Below are 10,000 nucleotides of genomic sequence, written 5' to 3'. Positions count from 1 at the left end.
ATGCTTTACTTTAAGTTGAAAAAGTATCAATGGCTGAAACCAGTATTAGAATGTTCTTCATGATAAAATTATTTTAGCATTTTCTACCTTGTCTTATTTTCCTAATATATATATATATTCTATAAGCTTAAATCTTATTAGCGATCACCGTGCATTAAGCTTACACAATATTATTATTTACAAGATTGTAAAATCGACACTGCTAACGAAAAAATCATCGCAGATAAACATACACACACACGCATGCACACACACATATGCACGCTCACACGCTCATACGCAAACACAAGCACCCATACACATATACATATACACACACAGATAAATAAACACACACACAAACATATATATATGATTATATATTATATTTCAGGCTCACACTGGTTGTTTGAAATGGCTTCCATGATACTGAACGGGAACTGTGAAAGAGTTTCTGTTGTAAAGGAAGAGATGCTGATAGACTGGGCACCGGGAGAGACTCTCGAAGCAATTAAATCACCTCGACTCATGAGTACACATCTTCCTATTACATTTATACCCCAAGAATTGCTAAAGGATCATAAAATGATCTTTCTAAATCGCAGCCCGAAATCTTCGATGGTATCATTCTACAGACATATAAAGAAGATTAATATGTTTGGATACAATGGAGAGTTTGCCGGCTTTTTCGACCTATTTATGAAAGGAGAAGGCAAGCCTTGATAGTTATTGTTACTACTACTACTACTACTACTACTACTACTACTACTACTACTACTACTACTACTACTAACTACTACTACTAATGATGATGATAAGATGATGAAGATGATAACGATGATGATGGCAATGACGCTGATACTGTTGCGGTACTTTTGTTGACGTAATGAAAACGGCTTGAGCGTTTTCATCATAGGTCTGTTGGGTTTAGACCCAGTGATAGCGGACGCATCATTCCTGGCCTAAGTTGGAAATTTGTAGCCTTACAATCGAACACATTCATTGGAAAGGTAATATAAATCGTTAAGCAAATTTCCACTTGACTTAAGTGCCTGCCGTCTTGCCTTGTTCTGATATCGTCATTGACGACCAAACAATCAGCGTCATTTATAGGACTCAACGGGAGCATGTAGGTATCTAATATGTCCAAAATATCAATATAGAACAATTTTTCCCTTCCTATAGTCAGAAGGGAAGATAGTGTACATCAGAGCCTCTAAGGCTAGTGGGACGAAGTGAGAAACATATCCTCAAACAGGGGACCTCGCCGAATCCTTACAATAGAGTGGACTTTGTTAAAGACATCGAAGGTATCGTAATGTGTTAAACAGAGCGGGCGAAAACCTACCTCCAATGTAAACTATAGCCGTATTTGAACTCGAACACTAATGGCAGGAACAAATATCGCAAGGTACCATACGAGAAGTTTGAAGGCTTCGTAGAGAAACTTCAACTGTCTTTGAGGTATGCGCTTGCTACATCAAATATTTCTTCCCGTGAAATATTTACTGTTACTTAGGGTCTAAGAAATCTTAGTTTTTTAAGTCTCAGTGTGGAGATGTAAGCAATATTAATCCAAGATACCCGCCTTAGATATCTGACCATCCCTTGGAAAATCAAGACTTCTTTCTACTTTGTCCGATGAAGCCATATTATCCATATCTTCTTCGCCGGTTGGATGGAGTTTTCTTCGTTAGTGGAGATACCCGTTTGCACGTGTTAATTACGAAACCAGGTTTGCACCAGGAAAGTCTTGCTTCGGTCTTTTTGGCAGAGCAACATCTGTTAAGATTGTACAGACCCATGTGTAAATGGTACTCCAAAATATAGTAACTACATTTCAGGAGACTGTCTTCCAGTCTTGTCTTGGTCGATTGTGTTTTACTTCAACAACAAGCCTCAGTCTCTCCTCTCGTATCTTAAATTTTTGTCTAGTTCCCGTCTCCAGTGTCCTCCCGCCTTTCCATGCAAGGAAACTTCACGTCTCTCTTGCAGCATGCTAATATACTCGTACCTCAGTTAATATTGTAGTCCTATTCTTCTTTATTTAAGCAATTGTTTTGTATTCTAGGAAATTTCTAAATGCCCCGCTCATTTTCTGGGTAGTTTTATGTCCAAATGGAGGCTAATTGTTTGCACATGTGTATACCTCGAAAAGCTTTTTAAATATTGTCTGGTATGTTTCAATATCTTCGGATTACATTCAAAATAGAGATGTAGTCAGCTCTGCTAAGATTTGGGAGGCTAATGTGATTATTGGCATACAGTAGTTAGTACTTGCTTGTTTAGTGATGTATACGATGAAGTTAGTACTATTTGTGAGTTGCTTCAACTTGTAGAATAATTTCTAATTGTTTTATTCAATCAGGTTCATTCTCGATTGGGCTTAGGTTGCGTTAATGGTACACGTCTTGTTAAGTGGCTCAATATCATATGGTAGGTTCAGATATCTATGAAACATCACGACAGTCTTCTAAATTTTTCACTCGTGTACAATTCTTTCTGGTAAGTCTCTCGCTACTAAAGTTCGTGTACTGTACATTTCCGCAGTTCTTCCATTTAATCTGCTGATGGCAGTTATGAAGTTTGAACCTTCTTTCATGGCTGTGTGTCTCCTTCCTCATGTATTGTAAGTTTTACTAAAATTCCGTTTACTTCAGCACCGGTATCTAGCTAACAGAACTGATTTTGTGTATCTTAATCTATGAATTAATCTAAAGCGGAACTTATATAGTTTACGTGTCTTTGTTTATATATTTCTCCTGTAATGTAGAATTTGATTTATGTCTACCCCGCCAAACACTTTTCCATGACTATTATATTTTACTTCTACATTGTAAGCTCGTGTCGTTTCTTGATGGGTAAGCTTCGACTATCGTGAAGGACCTATGATAATGATGATAATAACAACAACAACAGCACATTACGGTTATAGTTGACAAATTTGTGACGGACCGCAACAGATTGAATTTGTTGGTAGCGATATCCTGCTAATATCGCCATCAATGAATAATTAGAAAACTATGGTTTCTTCTGAAATATTTCAACTTCTGACATAAATATTGCCGGCAAAATTGGTCGAAACGTTATTAAGGTGCTACACTCTTCAATCTGAAGTCAAGTATTTAGAAGTGAACAACGATAGTGTAAGTATAGCAAGAATTAATGCACTTGTTAAAACGAAGAAATGAAGATGAGTAATAAACCTGAGAATCAGTAATGTGCAGAAAAGAGAGTCAGCATATGTAATGCACGGAGTATTAAAAGAGATAAAAAGAGAACATATTTGAGGAAAAGAAAACAATGTAAGCCGATCTACGTTTAATTTTTTGGGCCCGTTTCTTTCTATTTTTAGCATAGTGTAGCCTCAGCGTAATTTGCAAAGTGGTAGTGAAGGAATCATAAACGAACCATACAGAAATGTATATTTATTTGCGCAGAAAAATCGAAATATATAGAAATTAAGTAATTCTGAGATAATGTAATTTATTTATATTGTTTATTGTATTGATAAATGAACATAATTAGCAAATTACGACTTAAGCCACAGCTATTTTGATGAAAGTTAATATTTAAATTCTTATAAACATAATCCAGTAGCTAATCTTCTAAATTTTAATTCTATTCATCAAAGTTATTGTGACTTTAGTCATAAGTCATAGTTCAAATTAATGTAAATTTTTAAGTCTCAGTTATTTCATTGCACAAAATACTTTTTTCACGATTACATTTCAGTTATTGTGCACTTGCTAAAACAACATTACTGAGTACAATCTATGAACAAGACACTTAAATATGAAAATAATTTATACGTAAACAAAAAACGATTTTCAGAAAAGATAATATATTGTTATTTAAACTTATATTAAAGGATTATCAGAGAAACTTTAGTTTTTCAAATTTATTCCTGACTAAACGTAAATTGATAAAAGCGTTAGAACTTGAATCTTTTATTGTCGAATAAATTGGGGTGTTAATGATGGAACTGAAAGACGGCCACTAGAAGTCTTTAATGAAGCACTGCAAGCTAATGAAACATTTATGGTGCTACCAACTTACAACTAGTTTAACAAAGTCGTTCAGAGTTTAGTTTCTGCACCCACAATGTCAGTTATGCCGGTATAGTTCTTAAAATCTTGTCAAAAAGCTCAGTAACTCAACCAAAAATAGATGATAAAGCTTTAAATCAGTAATGATAAAGTCGAAAGATTAATGCGGTTAGTAACAACTGCCTACTTTGTTATATGTAGGGAGTTCATTGATATATTAATTGTAATGTGGCGGAGCTTTAGTTTGTCAGAGCCATACCTTAATTTTAAATCCTCTAATGAATTAATAAAATCCCTATACATTCGACTCTGCTCTTCTAAAATCTAACAAAGTACAATTAATAAACATTAACTCCATTTTACTAATAACTAACTCAACACAGCTTTACATTTCGATAATTACTTTTCTCTCACGATGCCATCATATTGGCCCAGTGTTGATCGTTACTGTTGGCATTCTCGCACATTGTATTCTCTGTGTAGTTTTCTTTCTCTTTTCCTTTCGCATGGTGCATTTTCTCGCATAATTTCTCACGTATATATTTCCCGTTTTCCTCTTCTTTTCATTTTCTTTTTCTTTCACCGCATTCAATTACCTTGTTCTTAATTGTTTATCTCACACTCAAAAATATAAAACTGAGTTTTAAAAAGACAATATTTCAAATGAAATATTGTATTGACCGTATTTGTTTGTTTGTTGTGTTTGGTCGTTATTCTGAGAATACTTATCAAACAAAAGCATATTTCATAACCATTCTTTTAATTATTCAGTTCCTTATGGTGATTACTTTAAACATAGCCAAGAAATGTATGCTTTTAGTAAAGATAACCCAAATGTGCTTATCATAACTTTTGAAGAAATGAAAAAGGTAATTATATATATTTTCTTTACTATTCTTAATTTTAATCTCTCCTCTCTCTCTCTCTCTCTCTCTCTTCTCTCTCTCTCTCTCTCTTCTCTCTCTCTCTATATATATATATATATATATATATATATATATATATATATAATTAGGTTATATTACGTTAACAACGTAGCAGAGTACAGTATAAAGCTCGTCCGCCTTCAGATTTCACCCGGTGCTATCCAGTAGTAATATCATATGTAATGCCAGACTCGCGTCGGGGCTTCTGTAATGTATGAATGGATAATTGAATAAGTTGGAGTCAACAAGGACTATAGTTGGACATTTATTTTTAATCACTACGATTGTTCTCTCGCAACATAGTTCTCCAGGTTCGTAGGTATTTGGACGAGCTTTATACTGTACTCTACTATCTTCTTAGCAGACTATAACCTAACACACGCACGCACTCACACACGCACACACACACACGCACACACGCACACATTACTTTTTCAAGTATGGTTAGAAAAAATTGCAGTATAAATAAAATATATTAGATTTGATAAAAAAGGAAAAAAAATGCCATATTCTTTCGGATCAGAAGATTACAATAACCGTAGCGAAAATACTTCTTCGTTCTATTATTTCTTCTAAGTTGGCTTATTTTGTCACATGTTATAATTCGAATCGCATATTGGTCACAGAAAATCTTTTTTCAATAATGAAAAATTATGTTTACGTTAAATACGGAAAGCTTTACAATTTGATGTTAAAATTTCTTCTAAACAGGATCCAGTCAATGCAGTTTTACTTATTGCTAAGTTCTTGGAGAAAACAGTTCCTGACAAACTTGCTGAAAGTATTGCTGATATGTGTTCGTTTGATAAAATGAAGGCAGAAAAAGAATTAGTTTGTTCGTATTTTAGGGAAGCAAGCAAATTGAAACCTGTTGGTACTGTTTACCATTCTGGTAAGTTTAATACGTCAACTACTTCCTTGTTGGACACCTGTTTGTTTTGTAACTACATTAATGTATCTGTCTAGAAAATAAGCAACGGATCTTTACGCACTATTTGGTACACGCAGTAGATAATCGGTACATGGTTTTAAAGGTAAGCTAACGAAACTTTTGTAAGTTTTATAATGTTGCTGGGTTTACATAAATGAAATGTTCCAACATTGTGGATGCCTGTAGCCCTTTTTATACAATTTCATTCTCTCTCTCTCTTTCTTTCTTTCTCTTTCTTTCTTTCTTTCTTTCTTTCTTTCTTTCTTTCTTTCTTCCTCTCTCTCTCATTTTCTTGCGGAAGCCGCATGTGTTGTCTACGACAGGAGGGTCCACTGTGTGTATATGTGTGTGTGTGTGAGTGTGTATGTGCATGTGTGTATATGTGTGTATGTTTGCATGTATGTATGTATGTTGTTTAATTTTATTTCTAAATATCCTGTCAGTACAGAAAGAGCCAGTTTCTAACCTAGATCCAAGGTTCCTCCATTGTAATTTTAGACAACACTAGCAAGGTATTTGTGCCTTTTTTACGTGTATATGTGCAATATTTGGAGTCAGTGCTTGTGCAGATTTGTTTGCTTTGTTTTATGTATGTGTGTATTCTCATGCATTTAGTAGCATGTCTAGACATGCACACATATATACTTAAATGCTAAACTTTTGGTAAATTTTACAAAATTTAACAGTTTCAGTGATGGTTTGCATCTGTAATCTTCTAATTAGCTTTCTCCTTTCTGGTTCTGAGAAGCCTAATTCTCCAAAATTGGTGCTTAAGCAGTTTCTTACATCCCCCTGTGACCCAATACCTACAGGGATAAATGTGAACTTGTAATCCGAGTAGAGTAGCTGTAAATTTCTCAATAGTTCATCATAGGTATTTTCTTTTTCACTGATCTTAAGCTTTACGTTGATATTTGTTGGGCAACTGATTTCCACTACAGTGCATAGTTTCTCTTCTTTGTTCCAAATCCCTAGTCTATTATGTTTGCATTTGATTGAGGTTTTCACTGGGATACTCCATCATTACTCTTTCATATTACGAGTGACTGTGGTCTGTGCCCTACTGTGGGTTCTTACCTCTTTGGCCTCACGATTATCTTTCCGATGGATCTCATTGTACAGTGTCTTGGCTACGGCAATGATATTTTTGGACGACTGTTTACGGCGTGAGTGATATCTTCGGCGTTAACTCAATGTGCCCACATCGGATCACATTTGGTGTATTTCCTGTGTCACTGTCCATTTTGTGCATCAGGTATTTGGTTGCTATTTCGTGTACCTGGATTGCAAACGTATACCTTTCAAAATGAGAGTTAGTAATCCGGTTGTTGGTCCATGATAAACTGCTTTGATGCTCCATGTTACTTTCATCTTGGAGTTTTCTGCTAACATATCTGAGCATGATCTTCTGATGATATACACTTATCCGTTCATCTGATAATGCAAGCAGTAATGTTGTGCAAAGTCTTTGGGCATGTATTCAGAGTTACCAGTCAAGAAATGTTGCTCAAGGGGTTAGGACATAGATAAGGTTCTGGGAAGCACATGTGAACTTGGTCTTAATTGAGAATTTTTGTCCTTGTTGGATATATATATATACATATATAATATATAATATATATATATATATATATATATATATTATATATATATATAATATATATATATATATATATATATATATATAATATATATATATATATATATATATATGTGTGTGTGTGTGTGTGTGTGTGTGTATAAAATAACCGAAAGGGAGGAATTTCGATTATTTCCACGTGGTGAGTTATAATATATATAAGAAATTAATGAAGGAAAATGCACACGCTTTACATAGTTTGTATTCTGTTTGTCGACCGGTTTCGCTTTCGCTATTTATAGCATTAAAATTTATTTAAATATGTATTTTCTTAAGAAGAAAGTTTTTGGTCCATGTTGTGTGTGAAATTCATGAATGAATGATTCACAAATATATTGATCCATTATTAACGAGAACAACTAAAAAACGTATCTCAACCACTGACACAAATATCTAATAGGATTTAAATTAGAGTTACTGTTAGTTTCATACCTCTGAAAATGCAATGGTATGACACGCTTGTATAGTTTGCCATGTAACACCCGGTACTAATTCAGACTCAAAATTCTACATGGCTGCTCTTTGAGAAAAAGCAAGAAAACAAAAAACGAGAAAGAAAGAGAGGAAAAAAGAAAAAGAAAAATGTGAATGAGAAAAAAGAAACAGCGATGGAATAAAGATAAGAGTCTGGATAATTGTCTGAAAATACATGGCATGCTATGAAACTAAAAGTAGTATGTGTGTGTGTATTGAATGATACATACATACATACATACATACATACATACATACATACATACATACATACATACATACATACATATATACATACATACATATGTAGCGGGTAAGATTCTTGGCCACTACTTCTGGTCTGATCTGAGAGTAGTCCCAAAAAGGAATGTTATCGCATTCGAGGGTAGCCCTTAAAAGGTCGGTTATCGCAATTAGATCCGATCCAAGAATAGTCCTAAAAAGGACTGTTATCGTAATTAGATCGGATCTGAGAGTAGTCCTAAAAAGGACTGTTATCGCATTCAGATCAGACTTGAATTAGCCCTGAAAAGGACTGTGCTCGTAATCAGCAAAACTGGACAGACGAAAGCAGTAGTTGAAATGACGAGCAGACAAGAGGTGTAAGTTTATACAGCGATTTATTTCAGGTGTGAAAAAGCAGTACAAAGGTTCGAGGCGGCGTGAGTGGCGAGCGTGGCAGACGAGAGGGACACGATTTACATCAGTCGAGTGCCAAAAAGCCAACTGCCTTTACAGCGATTCATGATGTCTATGTATACAAAAATATCAGCAGTGATGTTTAGCCAGTGTCCAATAGAATGGCAGGTAGGTAGCTTTTGTCCAATGAAAGGTCAGGGTAGTTGCTTTGTTTTCTCTGGTGATGGCAGATGTATTTCCGGTGTCCGTGCAAGTTACTTCCGGTGACTGTACACATATATACATCATACATACATACATACATACATGCATATATATATATATATATACGTGTGTAAATGTCCACATGTGTGTGTATATCTATATATATGTACACATGTATGTTTATACACTCACACACATATGTATAGTATAACTATCTGTCTGTTTTTATATACAATTTTTCATGTTATTTCAGGCGCCGTAGATACATGGAAAAAATGGTTGACCGTTGAGCAGAATGAAAAAATGGAAGCGAAGATCCAATCGGAATTCTCTGATCGAGAAATCAAATTTAACTTTTGAAGTATTCACTGATTTTAGAAATGAGCGTTTTGTACTAGCTGAAAGTTTTAGTCCTAATATGAAAATTTGTAACGGCTTATTAATGAAATAAATGCATAATATAAGAACATTGTAAGTGATTATAAATCATAGATTTTAGTTGTTCAAAAAATTATTTAAAACTCGCGTTCTTATATTGTAGTCATCATTGAATAAACTCAAATAAAAGAATATAAATATTTATGGAGATTGGATGTTCTATTAATTTTAAAGTTCTCTTCTTTAATATTACATATTCAATGTAATATTTCGAGATTTATGTATGACCAAATTCTCTATGAAGCCATGTGTACTAAGCAACTAAGCAGTTGAATTATAGATTTATCACGCGTATCTTGTAATTCTTTTTACTCAAATAAAATTATGGAGAGACACTGTCGCATAAAGAAGACTGACTTACTAAAGAAATTGAAATGGAATTCAGATTAGTAAAATGCATAAGGTAAATTTGAAGAGACGAAAATATATTATGGACAGTTATATCGAGCTTATTAAAGAAAAATAGATAAAAGAATTACAACAAATAAGGATGTAAAAAATTCTTAGGAATCATTGAACCAGACAGATTACATCACAGAAATGAAAGAAAAGGTTAGAAAGGATGTTATCTAGACTTCGGATTGATATTTAAAACAGAAGAAATGCAAAATATAAAGTATTGGGTATTAAAACTCTAACAGTCAGAATTATAATTTTCTCTACTAGAATTTAAACTGAACGAACAGTAAAATACAAAACAATAATAACTGTATTTGAAAAC

General features: G+C 33.9%; 1 protein-coding gene across 2 annotated transcripts in view; it reads left to right on the top strand.

The window, feature by feature from the left end:
* The window catches only part of LOC115209883 (sulfotransferase 1A2-like), a 15,786-nt gene extending 6,454 nt beyond the window's left edge, over positions 1 to 9,332 (top strand). Inside the window, exons 2-5 of one of the 2 annotated variants that reach the window (XM_029778463.2) lie at positions 374 to 691; positions 4,800 to 4,897; positions 5,666 to 5,846; positions 9,095 to 9,332. In XM_029778463.2, coding sequence (XP_029634323.1) covers positions 374 to 691; positions 4,800 to 4,897; positions 5,666 to 5,846; positions 9,095 to 9,201 — 704 coding nt within the window. In that variant the 3' untranslated portion in view covers positions 9,202 to 9,332. The remainder of the gene's footprint in view (positions 1 to 373; positions 692 to 4,799; positions 4,898 to 5,665; positions 5,847 to 9,094) is intronic. The other variant, XM_029778464.2, reaches the window with a different exon arrangement.
* Positions 9,333 to 10,000: the final 668 nt, after the last annotated feature.

This window comes from Octopus sinensis, linkage group LG3 (genome assembly GCF_006345805.1).
Source record: "Octopus sinensis linkage group LG3, ASM634580v1, whole genome shotgun sequence".
Lineage (NCBI taxonomy): Eukaryota > Metazoa > Mollusca > Cephalopoda > Octopoda > Octopodidae > Octopus > Octopus sinensis.
This window is presented reverse-complemented; position numbering and strand designations above follow the sequence as displayed.